Source organism: Typha latifolia, chromosome 5 (genome assembly GCF_019914945.1).
Source record: "Typha latifolia isolate L0001 chromosome 5, TyphaL0001v2, whole genome shotgun sequence".
Taxonomy (NCBI): domain Eukaryota; kingdom Viridiplantae; phylum Streptophyta; class Magnoliopsida; order Poales; family Typhaceae; genus Typha; species Typha latifolia.
In genome coordinates, this window is record NC_133090.1 from 3,628,364 (window position 1) to 3,649,592 (window position 21,229).

General features: G+C 35.1%; 3 protein-coding genes and 1 long non-coding RNA gene across 4 annotated transcripts; 2 read left to right on the plus strand and 2 right to left on the minus strand.

Moving 5' to 3' along the window:
• Nucleotides 1-2,175: 2,175 nt before the first annotated feature.
• On the minus strand, nt 2,176-4,315 carry LOC140789694 (uncharacterized). Its single transcript, XM_073139485.1, has 2 exons — nt 3,888-4,315; nt 2,176-2,619 (listed from the first exon to the last, which is right to left on the minus strand). Exons 1-2 carry the CDS (start codon nt 4,150-4,152, stop codon nt 2,303-2,305), a joined length of 582 nt encoding a protein of 193 aa, XP_072995586.1. The 5' UTR covers nt 4,153-4,315; the 3' UTR covers nt 2,176-2,302.
• Nucleotides 4,316-6,489: 2,174 nt separating this feature from the next.
• LOC140788830 (luminal-binding protein 3-like) lies at nt 6,490-10,563 on the plus strand. The gene is made up of 8 exons (XM_073138300.1): nt 6,490-6,642; nt 7,599-7,863; nt 7,962-8,176; nt 8,295-8,537; nt 8,788-9,267; nt 9,406-9,560; nt 9,657-9,739; nt 9,822-10,563. Exons 1-8 carry the CDS (start codon nt 6,585-6,587, stop codon nt 10,318-10,320), a joined length of 1,998 nt encoding a protein of 665 aa, XP_072994401.1. The 5' UTR covers nt 6,490-6,584; the 3' UTR covers nt 10,321-10,563.
• A 1,647-nt stretch (nt 10,564-12,210) lies between these two features.
• On the minus strand, nt 12,211-13,663 carry LOC140789333 (uncharacterized). Its single transcript, XR_012109153.1, has 2 exons — nt 13,305-13,663; nt 12,211-12,502 (listed from the first exon to the last, which is right to left on the minus strand). It is a non-coding gene; the product is annotated as an uncharacterized lncRNA (long non-coding RNA).
• A 487-nt stretch (nt 13,664-14,150) lies between these two features.
• LOC140788441 (ABC transporter F family member 3) lies at nt 14,151-21,217 on the plus strand (the record flags this gene model as incomplete). The annotated part of the gene is made up of 8 exons (XM_073137687.1): nt 14,151-14,462; nt 15,249-15,464; nt 15,718-15,910; nt 18,317-18,525; nt 18,663-18,812; nt 20,487-20,615; nt 20,691-20,792; nt 20,918-21,217. Coding segments are annotated over exons 1-8 (1,503 nt in total), but the record flags the coding sequence as incomplete, so codon positions are not given.
• Between the last annotated feature and the right edge of the window lie 12 nt (nt 21,218-21,229).

The following is a 21,229-nucleotide window of genomic DNA, read 5'->3' on the forward strand; positions in this document are numbered from 1 at the left end:
GATGAGACCACCACCAACCATTATCTTCCTCAATTATGATTATACCAAATATATTCTTCTTCTCTTCCATTCTACCTTCTTATTTGTCCTTAATAGTCAGATTATAAAGATGGATAGGATATGTTTCTCTGTTTAATTTGAGGACAAATATAAAAAGAGAGAAAGGAATGGGCACTCACCATGCCTACAGACATCAGAAATTCTAGCTTACCTGGAAAATCTATTATCCTCCCAAAAGTTCTGTCATTCTCTTCCTTCTCTAAACTAGGTAACATCTGAAGGGATGGTCTATTTTTCTAAAAATGAAAACATAACAAAACTCAAAGATTATATACTCATGTGGTAAGATGTTACAAGATAATAAAGGCAAAACACTGGGCATTTTTAATAAATTTTCCAATATTTTATTATCTCTCTAGCCCCAGAGAGTAAGACATGAAACCTTTTACTTAAGAATAAGAGAATGTTAGAGCCTCAGATATTTGGAGGAAATTTATATATACATACATATGTATATATATTGTTTACCAGCTTAAGCTTTGAGGGCAAGTCTTGCAATCAATCTTCAGTTTAATAGTAGAAAATATACTACTTGATAGCTGATCTAATTCATAAATCTATCAGACCACATGTAGGTTTTCAGGTAGATCTATCTGTAATAATAAAACAGATACCTTGCTTTGAATGTAGAAATGTGCATATCATGCAGGCATAAATTAACTCGAATTCTCAACAAATATGTGCTATTCCACACTCAGGGTACACGACAAACATTTTATTGGGTTCAGCAGTTGGGAGTTTGAAATCATTCAAAATCGATCCTAAATCGCATAATAATAGAGGATAAAAAAGTGTTACAAAGGTAAATAAAATAAATAGTTTCTTTGCGCTAAGCTTCTTTCCCATTCTACGGGTACAGCAGATGGCATGAATATTTGATTAACATCATAATTAAGAAGCTTCAATTTATCTACCTAAATATGAAAGAAGACCTGGTGAGTGAATCTGTGAGCAAAGAGATAGCTATAGAAGGCAAAAGAAAGACCTAATGACAAATAATTAGGTCTCAAAACTACTTATGACATGATCTTTATAGAGAACAGCAGCCAAAACTCAGATGATAATAGTGATTTGAAATGATAAAGTTTATTTCAGTAATCTAGAACTAGGTTAGGGCAAAAAGAAAAAAGAAAAGAAAGATCGCACATGTTTCATAACATGGGTTGAATTATATTTCGTTTGCGAGTATTGCAACTAGTCTTCGATAACTGTACCAATATAACACTAGCACAAAACAAGTTATGCACTATTGACTCTTAAAATATTTTGAACCCTGAATATAATTAGACTGTTGCAGGTACTACTACACCATGAAGAGAAAAATAGTACCTTCTGAGAGGCAATGTAATCACAATCCATAGCAACTGAATAGATAAAATCTAGAACAGTCCACAACTCCTCTTAGAGGCATATGTTTCCAACCAACATGCAGAAAATGTATTATCACAAGCACAAAAAAGGTATCAAGCTTCAAGTATCACAAAGATGTCGAGATTTGAGAAGATATGATGTTCATTTCATAGTGACAGATCCAGGCAAATCAAAGGTAAAGCAAAAACTTGTAAGAAGGTAAAAAAATGTTAGAAAATGAAAACTATTAAGTACACCGGCAGAAAACTCATAGAGAAACAAAAGCTTCACCAAGTGACAAGTAGCCTATGCTAAGTTCTGTTGCACAGAGAACTAAATGATCATGGGTGCCATTGTCACAGATGACAGAACAACTCTTCACAAAGTAATATACTTCCCACCATTCATAGGGATAGATGCTACATAACACCATACGCGCTCACTGATTATTAAACTTTTGACTAAGCAGAAAGGGAGACAAACCTCGAATCTAGGGAGACAAGTGCAGGGAGGAGAATTATCTATTTTGTTTGCTACTTATGTATCACCACACTCCGGTAGTGAAATATATATCAATATGAATCACGAGAGTTCTAAGAACAGAAGCTTGCCCCAAAGATGTAATAACCGGTACTGATAATCTTTTTAATACTAGGAATTAAAAAAAATCATTAGATTAAGCAGTATAAGCATGATCTTTATATATAGACAGTTGGATGAAGTTTAAATTAAAGTCTATTTAGACTACATAGAGACTATCCCCACTTTCAAATAATAATAAGATTGAAGCACCTTGTCATCTGACTTTTTTCAAAGTGAACCGGAACATCAATAAAGGAAGACTAGAAACAGTAACATCAGACCAAATATACAGAGCAAATATTATCCAAACTTACCTTACATAATTCTCAATGCATGTCACTAAAGTGCTTTCTGGAACCGCTCCAATTACTGCATCTTTCTTCTCGCCATTCTTAAATATTAGGATAGTCGGGATGCTTCTGATTCCATACCTTGTCGCAATATCTTTATTCTCATCAGTGTTGAGCTTCAAGCACTTCAGTTTTCCTTCATATGCCTTGGCCAACTTACCAATGAGAGGATGCATCATCCTGCAGGGACCACACCATGGAGCCCAAAACTCAACAAGAACGGGAACTTTGCAATCCAAAACAAGTGACTGCCACGTAGAGGTGGTCACATCGGGAACTATAAATATGAGCAAAGGTTCTTATATAAATCAAAGCCCATTAATAGATCTTCTATAGATGTATCATTACAGAAAATCAAAAAAGAGATTTTGGTTGGCCTGGCATACCTTGCACCAACTAATTTCTAATGTGGAAATTCTAAGAAAAATTATCGAACAAGAATATTTTTTTACTTAATATGACGTAGTTATGGAAATCCGAGTGCCTTCTACAGTTCTACATACACACAAGTCATTGAAACTGAAAGATGAGCCAGCAAATGGAGTTGCTTTTGATTTGTTATAAATTAACCCCATTTGATGAGTTTCTGGTTTAGGCTTGCATCCCTACATTTTGTAGAAATTAAACAAACTATTCCATGGTAACATCTATGCAATAATATACAGCCAAACTATCCCAAATTCCTAATATCAAGATGTCATTCTAAATTTCTAAAACATAAATAAAGGAAGAGTTTTTAACCAAACTATTGCTATAAGAAAACATATTTACCAAACTACTATATTATCCAAACTTATTCTAAAACTACTGCATTTTCTGCCAGCTAAGCACCATGTGGAAAATAACTGTCGGGGACAGAAATTCTTAATAGATTTACCAATTTGCTAATATAATGGAAAACTGTTATTTTCTATGTAAATCGATCCCTCAGACAGCACCTTATATATAAGGTAAATCGCGCTCTCAAACATTGGTTTATATATAAAGTAAATCACTCTCTCAGACAATGGTTTATATATAAAGTAAATCACTCTCTCAGACAGTGGTTTATATATAAAATAAATTGCTCTTTCAGGCAATGGTTTATACTTATGAAAATGAATGATATTTACAATGTAAGAAAAGAAAAGTAGTACAGGAATCGCTGTCTACAGCGATTCTCGACATGGCGCTTAGCTGCCAAAGTTGTAGTAGTTATGAATAACTTTGAATAATGTAGTAGTTTGGTAAACTTTCCTGTAGCAGTAGTTTGGTCAAAAGCTTAATAAATGAATACAAGTTTACTAGGAGAAATAAGTTTACCATGAAAGCCCATGCAAAATAACTTCAAGTAAAAGGAATTAATTTACCATATTACCAATCCCGTCCCTATGGACCACAAATGATACTACCAACATACAAACTACATGAGTCCCTACTAAGCTATATTATTCAAGAAATGACTAGAATAATTTACCACATCCAACTCCATAGTAAAAATCTAGCAAACAATAAAAGAATGACCAAATCAATAGCCTAAAAGAATCGGAAAAAAGTAAACTCTACCATCTACAGCGGTCCCTTGAGCCTCGCACACCACCATCCCACGGCGAGCAATCTTGGCCCGCGCCGCACCAGCCGCCGACGCAACCCTCCACTGGTGGCGGGTGATCCTCAGACCCTTGAAGTTCGGCACGAGAGCGGTTCCACCGCGTCGGGGTAGAGAGGAAACCGGTGCCATGGCCGAGACGTTCGCCGAGCCCATTCTAAAAGAAGGGCGACGGCGGGGAACAGCGAGGGATTCGACGACGGCGGCGGCGGCGGCGGCCATGGAAGGAGGAGGAGAGGATCTCTAGGATCGGAGAAGAAGAAGCCCAGAGACCTCTCGACGGAGGAGGAACCCTAGAGAAATTGATATCGGAGTCGACGAGAGAAAAAGCTAGAAGAAAAGAGGATTTGTTGGCGAGCGCGATAAGTGTGGTCGGATTTCATTTAAGATTAAGTTGCAAGATGATTATTTTTCTTTATTTATTTATTTATTTATTTTGTTTGGGCAGAGTAGGTTTACTCGACGATGCAATAAATAATAATATCTTAAATAAGAGTAGGGATTTAATCGCCACCCAAATTATTGAGAGCTCTAATATTAATTATTTAAAATAAATTAAAAACTATTTACTATTACACAATATCATAATACTAATCAGAGATCAAATTTATTTTACACTATAAATTTTAAAAAGAAGAATATATTTTAGTCGTGTTATGTAATTGTTAACTTTAGTAACTATCTATTATGAATTTTTTGTGAATATTTTTATTAAAAACCTACAATAATGATAATTTTAAAATTACTCAAAAATAAGAATGGCAATTATGATAGTATATTTGTAATAATTATGATAACATTTTAAAATTTTAGTTGCAATTATGTAAAAAGTAAGAACAATATTTCGGATCATAATATTAGAACATAAACTAATAAGTTTAAAAAAAAATTGATTACACGTAGACTAATATTTTCTTTTACTTCTCTATTTCCTTTTTAGTAACCCTTAATATTCTAAACTATAGAAAATTTTTGCTCCGTGTTAATGAAAAATATTAGATGATTATTTTATTCTTAACTCTTATGTCTTTTCTTATTTAAGATAAGCCTCGAACTCAATTAGTTAATCTCATTTTTTAGTAAATATTTTTTTTACTCAAACTCTTATAATTTTTTAGAAATCGAACTCTATATTTTATCTATTTTGTGATTCACGCTTCGTTTTTAAGGATTTTATAACCCAACGTCTCATTTTCCCATATAATTCTTATTTAACACCCTGAGTTAATTTAGACGGTATTAAAAAATAAATATTCCGTTATAATATACAAAATAATTTATAAATAGTTAAATTTCTCCTGTTTTTTTTCATTATTTTTTCCTTTCCAAAGAAGAAAATGAGGTAGAGGATGAAAAGGAGGAGGGGGAGATAAGGAAAGGTGGTGGCATCGTCCACAATAGTAGTAACGGTGAAGAAGATAGGTGAAAAAGATGGTGAAAAGATATAGAAAATAAGATAAAATATTATGGTCTTTTAGTGATGTTAGTTAAAATAACTTCAAGGTGTTAAATAAGAATTATATGAGAAAATGAGGGGTCGGATTACAAAAACCTCAAAAGCAAGTTTTTGAATCATAAAATACGTAAACTAGTTTAGGGTCCTTAAACTAGTTAAGAGAGGGTTCCTAAACTCAAAGCAAAGGAGACATAGAGTCTAAAATGAATCAAGTGACATTCACATATTATCTTTTAAAAATTTTAAAGGCCAACAGATGAAAATGAACATTTCAGTGATTTTTTTCCAAAAAAGAAAGAGGTTTAGATGTAACTATTCTTATTTAGTTTATTATGCGCAAGATACCAACTTGATAAGCTAAACATAAAATTAAGAGTAAAAAATGCTTAGAGGAAATTTTCTCACCGTAATAAATATTAAAATATTGAATTGCCTATGCTTCCATTATTTTTATTTATTGTATGATATTATTTAAATCAAAACAAGATATATATTTAATTTCTTCTATCTTTTTATATAAAAGAATATAAGTCTCAAACCGTTAAATATATAATCGTGAAATGAAAATTTTCAATCATTTTAATAATATAGGTAGAAGTTTCATATGTACTCAAAAGAATTATTAATATTATAGTGAGCATTACAATAATTTTTATTTATTTTTTATCTTAAATTTGAATAAGAAAAGGTTAACGGTTTGAGATAAGTTTAATTTAGGGACAATCACAGGGGGTGATTTGAAATTTACATTGAAATTAATACGTGATACATTTCTTCGTGGGGTTGGGTTTGCGGAGCTAGAAGTCGGTAAAGGTCCACAATCCACCGACTTCATAATAAATTCCGAAGTTCCACCAATAGAAGTCGGCGACGTCATGTCGTTATTACATATTATCGCACGATCGCGTGCAAGGTTTCAAGATCGCTAGATCAACGAATGGACGGCTCTTATTATCCCAGCAACGAGGCACGCTCCCATTGGTTATGGCCCGTCATTGCAGCGGTCCTATTGGTCCACGTCATTGCGATGACATGTTCCTTCCTCCGGGATGGCCGAAGCGCATCATATGTGTCCCACCCTAACCTCTCGCGGACCCCAAGAGATCTATAAATTGCAGTTGAGCCCCAGATCGCACCCGTGTTTAAAAAGACCCGAGAGAGAGAGAGAGAGAGAGAGAGAGTTCGTGAAGGAGGAGCTATGGATCGTTCGGTGAGATATCGAGGATCCGTGATCTTGCTAGGAGTCTTGCTTGCAGGTAATGGAGCTGATTCTCGATCTGATTTAGTGTGTTTTTTTTGGATCTGATTACTTGTTTTGATCTGTGTGACGAACGTAGTGCATGTAGTTGATCTGATTTGATTTAGGATTCGTTTCTTTTATCTAGATCCGTAATCCATCAACTTGATTTTGTTCTTGTTGGGAGGGATTTTGATCTGTGTTTGTTCATCTGATCCATTTCATTCTAGTTCTTTTTATGATCCGAGTTGATTAGGCACAAATGTTTGATACATTTATATTTTCAGGCGTTGCACGATCGCTTGAGCTTGAGCGCTTAGTGAGCGTTATTTTTTAATTTTACTTTTCATGCTCTGCATTTTGTCCTGCTATAAGTATACGTGTGTCTGTACACCTCGGGTTTTCTTTTATGTTTTTCTTTTTGACTGAACCATGGATGACCGGTTGAGAACTTGGATTTTGGGATGTTGAATAATTTATAGATCAGATTTTAAGTAATACTGCTTGTTTGCTACGTATTTATTGGGGTGAAATGACAGAAAAAAGATTGTTCATAATATGTTCCTGGATCTGCTGTTCATGTTTATCTTTCTTAGATTTACCTTTTGAGGGTCCGATCTGAAATATCTTGCTTGATAATGTGATAAGAATATAGATGAACAGCTGAGGTTTATTTCAATTATTTGATTCAAGCTAATTCTTTAAAGAGTTATGTCGTCACTAGCGCTCAGCTAACCTTCAAATGGTGGTAGATTGGTTCTATGGATATTATAATAGTTTTAACTTCCAAGTATTCTAGATATGAAATTTATAATTGAGAACTTTTGTGTTTCACAAATTTTTCCAATTTTCCTGTCAATTTATGTGTTGGATATTAAACACCGTTATCTTTGCTATGTTGAATCTAAAAACAACAAAAGCAAAACTAAGGTATCCTTGTTTCCATAATGAACAACGTAATCTTTGCATTGTCAGGATTGTTTGCCTTTTCAATTGCAAAAGAGGAAGCTACCAAGCTTGGAACAGTAATTGGAATAGATCTTGGCACCACTTACTCTTGTGTTGGTGTCTACAAGAATGGTCATGTTGAGATTATTGCCAATGACCAAGGAAACCGTATCACCCCATCATGGGTGGCATTTACAGATAGTGAGAGATTGATTGGTGAGGCTGCAAAGAACCAGGCAGCTGTGAATGCTGAAAGGACCATTTTTGATGTTAAGCGGCTTATAGGAAGAAAGTAAGCCTGTCTTCTCCCTAGCATCATTATTCTTAAGTTTCTTCCTTCACAGCCTGGAATCAAGTAAGAATATAATAAATAATTCCATATACATTTAGGTTTGAGGACAAGGAGGTACAGAAGGACATAAAGCTTTTTCCCTACAAGATTGTTAACAAGGATGGTAAACCCTATATCCAAGTGAAGATTAAGGATGGAGAGGTTAAAGTTTTCAGTCCTGAGGAAATTAGTGCAATGATACTCACAAAAATGAAGGAGACGGCTGAGGCATTTCTTGGAAAGAAGATTAAAGATGCCGTGGTTACTGTTCCAGGTAAGGAAGAAATCATTTTACATATCTTTGTTTTCTTTGTTTTGTATCTTCTAATTATAGATTCCTGACTTAGAGTTCCTAATTATATTTCTCTTTTCCTTTCCATCCCATGTTACAGCATACTTCAATGATGCTCAGAGACAGGCAACCAAGGATGCCGGTATCATTGCTGGTCTAAATGTTGCGAGAATTATCAACGAACCAACTGCTGCTGCCATCGCTTATGGTCTTGATAAGAAAGGTGGCGAGAAGAACATCCTTGTTTTTGACCTTGGTGGTGGGACATTTGATGTCAGCATCTTGACAATTGACAATGGAGTTTTTGAGGTTCTTGCAACAAATGGTGATACTCATCTTGGAGGTGAGATACTTTCCTGTAGGAACATGAATTCATAAAAAAAATACTTGTTTCTTTTAAGTCAGATGCTTCTGAAACATGTATAGATATATTATACAATCAAGATATGATTGTCATATTCCTTTGAAATTTAATCCTGATTATTGTTCGATGTGATACAAAAGTAACAAAACTGTATAAATATTTTACAAAGCTGCATTGGTAGATAGCGGTTTTCTTTTATTGGCAAATTGAGACCGTTATTGATTTGCAGGTGAGGATTTTGATCAGAGAATCATGGAGTACTTCATTAAGTTGATCAAGAAGAAGCATGGAAAGGACATCAGCAAGGACAACCGAGCTCTTGGGAAGCTGAGGAGGGAGTGCGAGCGTGCCAAGAGAGCTTTGAGTAACCAACACCAAGTTCGTGTAGAGATTGAATCTCTATATGAAGGGCTAGATTTCTCTGAGCCACTCACTCGAGCCAGGTTTGAAGAGCTGAACAATGATTTGTTCCGGAAGACCATGGGACCTGTTAAGAAGGCCATGGACGATGCTGGGTTGCAGAAGAGCCAGATCGATGAGATTGTTCTCGTTGGTGGAAGTACCAGGATTCCCAAGGTTCAACAGCTATTGAAAGACTACTTTGATGGCAAGGAGCCAAACAAGGGAGTAAACCCTGATGAAGCAGTGGCGTATGGTGCAGCCGTACAAGGAAGTATTCTAAGTGGAGAGGGTGGTGAAGAAACTAAAGGTTCGTCATTTATAGTACTTGCTATTTTCCCCTGGAGCTTTTACTCATTGCCTTTTCTCGATTGAAGTTTCTCTTAGGGTATTCATTTTAGTAATATCTGTCATGATTCTTCGTGTTTAATGTGATGAAACCTTGCAGATATTCTTCTCTTGGATGTGGCTCCGCTTACTCTGGGGATCGAGACTGTTGGTGGAGTGATGACAAAGTTGATTCCAAGGAACACCGTAATTCCTACAAAGAAGTCCCAAGTCTTCACCACTTATCAAGATCAGCAGACTACTGTCTCTATTCAGGTACAATAATGCTGAGCCTTGATTTTATTAGTCGGTAAACAATTAATTATTTTACTTTTAACCGTATGACATCAATCTATATTTGAAAATTTCCAGGTCTTTGAGGGTGAAAGAAGTCTGACAAAGGACTGCAGGCTGCTTGGAAAGTTTGATCTTTCTGGGATTCCACCAGCTCCTAGGTTTGTTACTCTACATCACATTCCTATAGAGTCTGCTATCGAAGTTTTTCAAATAAATAAAGGAAATTGATATGTGGAACAGGGGAACACCTCAAATCGAAGTGACCTTTGAGGTCGATGCGAATGGCATCCTGAATGTCAAGGCAGAAGACAAAGGCACTGGCAAATCGGAGAAGATTACCATTACGAATGAGAAGGGTCGTCTGAGCCAAGAAGAAATAGACCGCATGGTCAGGGAGGCTGAAGAGTTTGCAGAGGAGGATAAGAAGATCAAGGAGAAGATTGACGCCCGCAACCAACTGGAAACCTATGTCTACAACATGAAGAATACCATCGGCGACAAGGACAAGCTCGCTGACAAGCTTGAGAGCGAAGAGAAAGAGAAGGTGGAGGAAGCTGTCAAGGAAGCCCTCGAGTGGCTTGACGACAACCAGAATGCCGAGAAAGAGGACTACGAGGAGAAGCTCAAGGAGGTAGAAGCCGTCTGCAATCCCATTATCTCTGCAGTCTACCAGAGATCTGGCGGTGCACCTGGAGGCGGCTCAGACAGCAGCGATGATGACTCGCATGACGAGTTATAGAAGCTAAGCGAACAGAGTTATCTAATGAGAGGAAAAGAATTAGGCGCTAGTAGATTAAGGAGAGGGGAAATCCCAGTCCCAGTGTTTGATAAGGGGAGAGAGCCTCCTATTGTGTGATTTAGTTCGCTTTTTTTCCCCTCTTCTTTTGGACACAAACCTTCTTTAGTTAAGGACTCTGATGTGGTCCTGATTTTGATATGACAATGAATCTTGTTAATTGCCAAGCTTACTCGTTTTGCGGTATTTTTATACTTTGCATTTAGTTTACTCGCAGAGTAGTGTTACATAATTGCCGCTGGAAGTTTTCAAATATCATAATTAGTACTTTATTCTTCACAATGTTTTAATTATCACTGAGATTGTAAAATGTTATAATAATTATCACTGAGCTTGTAAAATGTTATAATAATTATCACTGAAACTGTTAAACTCTTTTAAAATTATCATTCTAATATTTAATTAATTACAACGTTTTCATATTAGATTATAAAAGATAATTTTACCTACGTATACATTATTTAAAATCATTGAGAAGCTATCTAATGTTATCTAATATCAAAATACAAGAAAAAGAGTTCCTTTTTTGCGAAAAAAAAGTGATGAATACCTTCCAATCTCAACTTCAATTAAAAAAAGTATTTTAATCATTTACATACAGTCTCTATATTTAAGTAGTTTCTAGTGGCCGTGATTAATATATAATGAATTTTTTAGTAGAATATTATATATATATATATAGTTTGGATCAATAATCTATCAAAATACACACTCGCCGCCTTTCCCTAGAAAAAGAAAATAAAAGAGAAAGAAGAAGAGAAGATGATTAGCCGCTTAGCTCCTCGTAGAGAAACTGAGAAATAAGTATTTATTAGATTCGCTGCGTCCATCAATACTACCGATCACCTTGCTTCCAAAGAGTTAGGTTACATCAAATGTCACAAGTTTTAAGTTTTTAGTTGACAATCACAATAAACAATGCACTTCAATCTTTCATATAAGCTCAACTCCATTATCAAAACCTAAGTGAAATTTCCCAAAGAAAAAAAATCTATACAATGCTAATAATTTTAAAACCTCAGTACATATTATCACACATTTTGCATCCATGTACCACTTAATTTTAATTAATTTTTAGATACAAGACCATTGCAATTGGGTTGCGAAGAATAAATCTACATGGGAGAAGACACGAATTTGATATGATTCACCTTTTTGAATTGTGTGATAAGGTTGATATTTGCTCAATTAAGCAGCCTAATGAAGAACAATGTTTTCCTCTAGGTAATAAATTTGGATGACTCCAGTGATGGTTTATCTCTACAGGATTTTTCACTCATCTTCATTTTCATGCAAATAGAAATTACTGAAGTTTTTTTTGCATTTAAGGCTTCATCTGTTATGGACCCAGCTACAAACAAGTGGCTAAGCCATAGCTCTTTCCAAGTTGAATCATATTGTGTTTTGAGAAGCACAATCCTCAGAATCCCCAAAGAGATGTAAACTCTCAATATAATCTGAATTATATGGCTGCACATGAATATGGGATCATCATAAGCAACCCTATATTGCAAAATAGAAAGAGCTTTATCACTCTCAGAGTCTAGATGTGAACAAATGTACCACTTCGTAACGTCGTAACGTCGTGATATTTCTTAAAAATGAATGAACTCGAGTTAACAAATATATTTCATCCATCTCATATTCTACAAGGGCTTTTGCTAAGACCTCCATAGATGTTGAAAAAGCAATGGTCATAACAAAAATTTTCCAAAGCAATAAGATCACTATAACCCAAAAGATCTGCTTATAATCTTGCAACCCCAGTTGACATTGCTAATTAACTTTGAATCACCAATTGCATTGAAACCTATGGAACATCCATAATTACTGTTTATCTTTGATCTTATGATTAAATAATTTAATATAGCTTGGCAAATATAATTGAAGACTGAATTGGCAATATCAACCTCTACGATAAGTGATCCAAATTCTCAACAAAAAATCTTCTAGGAAAGCAGTAAAACCATTGCTGGGATCAACGTCACTATATGAGTCCTCCATTGAGACCTTATAGCACTTACCAAGAAGCCAAATTTCATTGGCCAAGCTCAAATTACTAGTGCTTCTCGTCCCAGGAAAAAGCTCCCAAGGCATCCTCATTGATCCAAATATTCCACTTTGCCTAAAATAGATAGCACAACAAATTAATTCAGTAGATAGATCAAGTCCGATGGCACAATACAGTAATAAGATGAAGAACAATCCAAGAGATTCTTAGGAACAAAGGGCCTCAAGTTCGGCATTATCCACCGATTGTAAATAAGTGATAGCTTCTAGACTTAACAGCTTTCTTTTCAGCTAGAATCAGATTGATCTATTATGTCTCAAAGAATGCAAAACTAAAGAAAACAATACATGGCAATGGAGAAGTCATTAAAGAGTTAAATTGATCTTCTACTCTAGTCTATAATTTCCTATTTCTTTCACCTAGATCAGTTGACTGTCTGAAGAGAGAATACAATGCTAACTCAGGCAAAACTTGTCATTACCCAATTAAACATGCACATACCATGACAAATTACATTGCTTCAAAACAAATGCTAATCACAAATATGTAGCTGAATGCATAATTTTAAGGGCAATGAAACTATTCTTGTGGTAGCATACCTAGAGTTGTCAAGAATAACATTAAGATAACAAGATTCTGTCATTATCATTCACCAAACACAGATATTATTCCAAAGGGCATCAAGAAACTTACCCTTATACATCAACAACTACCATGATTAATTGATTTCCTAAAATATGAAAGAATAACAAGGTTTAGCCATTATTCGGAATAATAAAATGTGCACAAACTATTGAACCAAGAACGAATTCAACTATTCAAATCTTCTATGTACGAATTACGATTGATTGCATCTATAATAGACAATCCGTGCCAATCAACTACGATCTACGGATAAAAACAAAATTTAATTTACCTTCCGACACATCTAAAAGGTCTAGGGCATGAGATTAGTTCGGATTGCCTTCAAGGATTCCCTTCCTACACTAAGCGAATGACCTGTGACACATCTTGTAGTGTCCATGGGGTTTGCATCTTACTTCACGAAGAACATATTCTTTTGCGTCTTAGAGATTGCCTAGAGTGTGTTAAGGTCCTTCGTAATGGATGAGCTACTTTGAGAACTCATGAATCCAGGGGAGGGAGTGAATGGTCGATCCGAAATCTAGAGCCACTCACAGACCAAGCTGCTCTTGCAAAATAGCAGCTGAGGAAGAGGTGGCTAAGAGTGTCCTCCTTCCTCCATTAGACAAAAGGGTTACTGCTTTTCTTTTTGAGGTTTGAGTTTATAGGGAGAGAGATGGTCAAAGCTTTCCAAAGAATATAGTTTTCCTAAAATAATAATTAGAAAAACTTGGTCAGAAATAGAGTTAAATATTTAAGTTTAAAGTGATCAGTGTAAGTAAAAAAAATCGAGCTAAATTTACTTCACTTAGTTTTATTTATGTCACTTTACCCTTTAGAGTTATATCCAAAATAAAATCATCACTTTTTTTTTTGACCAAATAAGAGGTAGAATTTGAAAATCTTTACGGATGATAAAGATATGACAAAAATACGCTATAATATATTTATTATATTTTTATTAATTAAAATTTAATTTGTACGATAGATATATTAGAAAGCTTATCTAATTATCTATACTTTTGTATCTAATAATTATCTTTAAATTCGGTCCGAAGTAACACAAATAAAATTATAAAATTATAGAAGGTGGAGTAAATTTAGCCTTTAACTAGGGGTGAAGGTAAAAGTGTAATTTATCCCGTTTAATAATTAAGTCTAAAATTAACTGCTCGTCGTCTTCTTTGGCCAAGCCATAGTAGTAGCATTTGTTTGGTGGCCGCAAAAGAGTAAGCGAAACGGAACGATGACGGAGGTGGCGAGCTCGGTGGTGCACGATGTATTGGGCCCTAGGGCGCACGACGTCGACGAGCCCATCATCGACTACGTCATCAACGTCCTCGCCGACGATGACTTCGACTTCGGCGCCGACGGCGACGGCGTCTTCGAAGCCCTCGGCGAGCTCCTCGTCGACTCCGGTTGCGTCCAGGACTATGCCGAGTGTCGCTCGGTACCTACATAGATCGTCGCCTCTTTAATTATTATGGATTGCATGAACAAACCCTAGAATATAATCGTTGTTGTTGATCCGATTTGTCCGATAGATTAGAATTTTGAGTTATTTTCTTATTTTAGTTGATGTGATGATATTAAGAGGTTTCATCTGATTGGGGTTAGAAAGTTAGAAATGGACTAATTAGAGAAATATGCACAGATAATTTAGGCTATAAGGCTTTAGTTATTGCTATCTGTTTATATCCCAGTTCATATTCTCCTGTAACTTCTCGTCTCCTGCGACTGATGCAATCTAATATCACCTTTAGAACTATGTAGATATTGATTTGATTGTAGAAAAAGAAAATTGAGGTTTAATTTGATTTGGCCTAGCAAGTTAGAAATGGAAGAATTGGAGGAATTTGTAAAGCTACTTTTTCCTATGAGGTGTTAATGCACTGCAATGCTTTATGTATATAGGAGGGGCTATCTATCTGATAGTTACATGGTTTGCACTAACATCAAGTTTTACCATCTATTCATCCATCATGGCTAACGATCGATTTGGATAGGAGCTTAGAGAAGATAATGTATTTGTAATATTTTATGCTACATGGAAGTTAAGCCACTCATTGTCATACTGTTAATCTCACATTCCATGCATTAGCTTGGGGTAGAGAATTTTTAGAGAGCTTCTATAGAAGATGAACTTCTTCAGTACTTGATTTTCTTTGCAAATCGACTTTTCTTAAGTTGGCTCTGATATGTTCTCTTCCTTTCTTCTCTTTTCTTGACGATGCAGATTTGCCGCAAGCTTTCCGAGAAATTTGGGAAACATGGTTTAGTGAAACCTAAGCAAGCTGTACGCAGTCTTGCTACACCTTTAAGAATGTTTGATGGCATGGATGAAGAAGAAACCCCAAAGAAACAGACAGAGGTACTTGATGGTCCAATACTATCGGAGCGTGATCGAGCAAAGCTTGAAAGAAGAAAAAGGAAAGATGAGCGGCAGAGAGAGGTATCTATGATAGTTTAAATATCTTGATATTATGTTATTGATCAGATTTTTTAAAGGAATGATCGAATTACTTTGACAGACAATAACGTCGCTTTATTCTGTTATGTGCTCCCTGCATGGTCAATCAATTGTTTTATCACTGGATTTAATAGGATGTTCTTGTTTCAGATCAAGATTCATTGGTTTCCTTCCTAATTCAGCCACCCATTATGGCATAATTAATGTGTTGTCTGCTGGTACTTGTCTTCTGCAGGCCCAGTATGAAAAACATTTAGCAGAGATGGAGGCGGTTAAAGCAGGGATGCCTATGGTGTGCGTAAATCACAACGGAAATGAGAGTGGGTCTGCTGTCAGGGATATACATATGGAGAACTTCAGTGTAACTGTTGGTGGTCGTGATCTAATTCAGGATGCCTCGGTGACCCTTTCATTTGGAAGGCATTATGGTGAATATTACTGATAATACATTCTGCTAAGTTATCTTCTTCTATGGAATTAATGATAGTTAATTATATGGTTGTAAAGTTTAACTTAGATTTTCAATTTAAGATCACTATTCACTAGTTCTTTTGGCCTCACTAGAGGGTGTGATTAGGTATGATGGCAAGGCTTGCACTTTACATTCAAGAGATCATGGATTCAAATCTTGAAAACAACCTCCCTCATAAATGAGGGTAAGGCTATGCACATATTTCCTCTGCAAGTCCGTAAACCCTGTGTATGCAGGAGCCTTGTGCATTGGGATGCTTTTCTTTTTGGTTCTTTTGACTTGCACTCATGGTCTTTCTTCAATGTACTATGTTGCCAACAGCATGGTAGGAGTTGACTGAGAAGTTCTTTATATCTCGGTAGAGTTGGGGCTCTTGTGTCACTGAACTGTAGATTGCATATTAAGGAGATAAGACATTAATCAAGAGTATCTTTTATAGTCTACAGATACTTGAAAACTTATGTACACCCCTGGATGTTCTTTAATTTTTGTATTTCTGCTCTTCTTCTTTTTTTAACAGATTGACACACATGGCAGACATCACAAGTTCGATTATTACATTAGTGTTCATGCACTAGCAGATATTCTCTTTTTCTCCATGTTATGCTTAAAAGTTAAAAGTCCCCATAATGCTGATTTATATATAGAACAATCACATAAGCTGCTCTTATTTGTTCATATTTTATTGGGAAAAAAGATGGAAACTGTTTATCTCTTATCCATAATTTGTAAGATAATAATTGCTTGACTGTTTTTTCGGTCATTCAAGTTATTGATGACCAATATCGGCAATGACATAAGACTGTATTATCTAGTGATTTAAAAGAAAATAAAGTTGCATTCTAAACTTGATTTAGTAGGTTTTTGTTTTCAGCTTCAAGTATGAGCAGATATGCACTGTGAAAGTTGAAACAATTGGCCTACTTGTGTTAGCTACAAGTTAGACCAATTAACCCTTTATCTGTTGACATTAGGACTTATATTTTATTTATGTTGAGAAAATCTATTTCTCTGCATTATTGTGTTCTCAAGAACTGGTGTCTCAAATTTCAGATTCTGCTATTACTATTGAACCTAGTTCAGTTTTTATTTTTCAGACTGATATAGTAATATCAGAATTTAGAACTATTTGTCTATAGAGTACTATAGCAGCTTAATTGGTCCTCCATGAACTCATTGAAGTATACAACTAAAGTGGGGTGGAAGAGAATTCATTGTGCATAAAGTAGCTAAAAGAGGGCATTCTAGGGCACAAGGCTCCCACAAAGTAGTAATATATGGAGCGCGATATGTATGCAGCTTCCTCACTTCCATATTGAGAGGTATTTCCATGGCTTAGATTAGTTGTGGAGGATTAAACCATGATTCTAAGTATTGTTTTGGATTGGGATCGACCGCCAAGAAGACTGATATGTATCGATCGTCCATTTAGGATGATTTGGATTGAGAATCAGCCGAAACTTCAATCCATCTATTAAACATAATATGTTTAAGAGAAGATATTGGACGTCATGAATTAATTGATATTTAGAAAGGTTCTAAGTATTGGTATCATTCTTAGGAGAAAACGTAATGTATTGGCAATCTCCACCATATCAGCCATTTCGGCCACTTTATCGGTCGTTTCAGTTTTGAACTATTTTTTTAATCACTTAAATTCTAAATAAAATGATGTAAAACATATAAAGTCTTTGAAGTTAAGGAAAACAAAGATAAGAACATTTAGATTACTCACACAAAATAGTAAGAACATAATACGAAAGTGAAAAATACTAAGAATAATATTGAATTCCAGATAGATTTAGTAAATAACCGTGTTCATCGCTATCATCATCTCTACGACAGAGGTGGCAGGAAGCCTCATGCAAATGAGGCTAACAACCAACTTTGCAACGGAGGTGAGCATAAGAATGGCAAAAGAAAAAAAAAAAACTGAAAAAGGATGGAGTGAAGGAAGAAAAAGATTGCAACAAAAAGGAAAAGGGAGAAAAATAAGAAGGAAACTTAAAATATGGTGCTCGAGACATCAAGAGATCAATGATTGATGTCTTGATTTGTATTCAGGTTAGATGCAATTTATGATGCAATCCATGTAAGTCACATAAAATTAAAATCAGAAATTTGTCTTTATGGCTAGCCGATACTGGGTCGAGACTAAGGAAAAACTAGTTCTTGCTCTAGTTTTGAATCGATAAGGGCCAATATCCATATGCATCGGCTGATACTTTGAACCATGATAGTATCAACTAAATTGTTGTAAACATGTTTGTTAAAATAGTGATTATTGTGTTGAAACAGCAAACTGATTATTACATGTCTTGTTGCGTTATAAAATTGAGCTCCTTTTTGCCTTTGCTCTCAGGTCTTGTTGGGAGAAATGGTACTGGTAAAACATCTTTCCTCAGGCATATGGCTATGCATGCCATTGATGGTATTCCTAAGAACTGCCAAATATTACATGTGGAGCAAGAAGTTGTGGGTGATGATACATCAGCTCTGCAGTGTGTCTTGAACACTGATTATGAAAGAATTCAGCTTTTGGAAGAAGAAGCTCGTCTAATTGCACAACAGGTTGGATGATGTTAGCTTTGTTTTGTCATAGAACAGTTACTACTTGTCTACATTTACGTCTTCCCTTTTCTGTGCCTTTCCATTTTGAGGTAGGTTTAACATCTTAAAGTACTGATACTATTATGCTTTTGCTAAAGAGAGATCTAGAGTATGAGGTAGAATCATCAGAGAAAGTTAGTGGCGGTGTTGACAAGGATGCTATTGTCAAAAGACTTGAACAGATATACAAAAGACTCGAGTTTATTGATGCATATTCTGCAGAGGCACGTGCAGCTTCAATTCTGGCGGTCAGTTTCTTTAAACAATCTGGTTTCGGATAAATTTACATTTTAGTGAATATTTCTATAGGAATTTTTCCATGAATATAGTGACCTAAGAGTTCTTGTATGCTAAGGGAAGATTTTCTCATACTGTTACTATAATAAGGCCTTTGTGTGATTTTGTTGGATAAGTTAGATTGTTGATATCTTGGGATCTTGAATATTTATTTTGGAGTCTTTATTTCTCTTTTGGAGTATCTTCCTATTTGGCTATGTTTGATGGCAATTACCATGTTTGTTGAACTTCTGTTAAAGATCAATCACTACTTGTAGATATTTGCATTTTGAGTTTTTAGTAGAATTGATATATGTCGAGATAAATGTTTTCAAATTACTCACTCAATATGCTTTATCCTTTTGTTGGTCATGTATTTGTGTCTCAAAATAGCTTTCAGTATGAGAACCCCATGCTGGTGGCATGTAAAGTCGTTGGTCATGTCTTCCAAGTGTCATTCAACATTAGAAAATGAAACTCTCATAAAATTAGCTTGTAAATTTGTTTTCTTTGACAGATTTGAGTATTTTATAATATTTTTTCTTTAGTGGATTTTAGTATTTCAGTCTTTGTTTCTTGAAATTGAAGAGGATCTAAGAATATCAACTATAATAGTGATGGTTCCATTTGGTATACTGAAAAATACTTGAGCAACTATTCTTAGAGCATCTTCAACCAGGTTTCAAATCTCTAAATTTGGAGCCCAGATTGCTCTAATGCGATTATAAATCAAGCTCCAAATTTCGAGCTTACTACAGCGTAGCTCTAAATTTGAAGCTTGAGAGAGATTCTTGTAGCACAACTCTAAATTACTGTTACAATCTTAAATTACAAAATTACCCTTTAAAAATATACATCTTTTTAAATTTCATTTATATCCTTTTCTTTTATTCACTAATTTTTTAAATTTAGTGTATAATTAGTTTCATTAATCAGATTTAACAAAAATAAGACTGTTGGGATCGTCTTGTCAAGAAATGAGTCTAATATTAAATTTATTTTTAAATTAAATAATAATTTTTTAATGAGAAATATATTTTATTTTTTTATTATTTAGAATTGGTAAGTATCCCCAAATATTATATTAAGTAGTAATAAGTAATTGAAAATAGAGTCCAAATGCATTGGAGTGCCATAGGCTCTAAAATGTGAGATTTGCTCCTAAGAAGGCTCCAAATATGAAGATGCTCTTAATATGGACATAAGGACTCACAGCCATGTTCCAAAACATATGCTGCCAATTTTTCAGAGTAGTTTAGTTTTACACAATGAGGCTTCATGATTTTCTCGCTTTTAACTTTTCTAATTGTGCTGAGCTATCAGATATTGATCTTTCTTTTGATTGTTCTTTTTTGCCCTTGTACTTGTGCTTTTCCTCAAATGGTAAAAGTTTGTTGTGGCCATGTATGCTCTATTTTGTACACTGTTTATATATTATTCATATGATAACCATCTTTCGGCTAACCTAGCCTAAGAAAATATGCAAAGATAAGGCAAGCATTTGTATCTCATGATTTTTTTTATAGATATGAAGAGAAACATCCTTCTTTTAGCTGGTGTACTTGTGAATTCTTTTATATCTTTTTCTCATATCTAGTTCTGCCTTGGTTGCTGAACTGCTAATATTGTGGATACAAAAATTTCAGGGTCTTAGTTTCACACCAGAAATGCAGCGGAAACGCACGAGGGAATTCTCTGGTGGTTGGCGCATGCGAATAGCACTTGCTCGTGCTCTTTTTATTGAGCCCGATTTATTACTCCTTGATGAACCGACGGTAATTCTTTTAATTGATCAATTATGGGCCTATGGCTCTTCCACAGAACATTAATAGCAATCTATCATTTTACAGAACCATCTTGATCTTCATGCTGTACTGTGGCTAGAATCATATCTTCTGAAATGGCCGAAGACATTTATTGTAGTTTCTCATGCCAGAGAATTTTTGAATACGGTACATCAGCCATTCTCTTTCTTTACGATTATCTTGAATATTCCATTGTTGTCTTTCTCATTGCAAGGAGGGAAAAAAGAAAAGATATTTTGGATCATAAAATGACAAGATGATAAACTATCCAGGTAGTGACCGACATTCTCCATTTACATGGACAAAAGCTGACTGCTTACAAAGGTGACTACGATACATTTGAGAGAACCCGAGAGGAGCAGCTCAAAAATCAACAGAAGGCCTTTGAGACTAGTGAGAAGGCCAGAGGCCACATGCAGGTTCGCCTATGCCCAACATCGAAATTCATCAGCTTCTTCTGGCAAATTATCTCATTTTTTGCTCGAGCATTTCAGTTCAGCACATTTCTAATCATCAATAAGCTTTTCTTTCTTCTCTGCAGCATGTTGCCATCTATTATGTCATTTTTATCAAATAGTAGAAAC

Excerpts from the sequence above, each read along its gene's own strand:
- LOC140789694 (XM_073139485.1), bottom strand. The coding sequence starts at position 4,152 with ATGGCCGCCGCCGCCGCCGCCGTCGTCGAATCCCTCGCTGTTCCCCGC. Across the intron at positions 2,620-3,887 it reads TCAAGGGACCGCTGTAGATG|TTCCCGATGTGACCACCTCT; the intron begins GTAGAGTTTACT and ends TCATATTTATAG.
- LOC140788830 (XM_073138300.1), top strand. The coding sequence starts at position 6,585 with ATGGATCGTTCGGTGAGATATCGAGGATCCGTGATCTTGCTAGGAGTC. Across the intron at positions 8,177-8,294 it reads TGCCGTGGTTACTGTTCCAG|CATACTTCAATGATGCTCAG; the intron begins GTAAGGAAGAAA and ends CCCATGTTACAG. Across the intron at positions 9,740-9,821 it reads GGGATTCCACCAGCTCCTAG|GGGAACACCTCAAATCGAAG; the intron begins GTTTGTTACTCT and ends TATGTGGAACAG.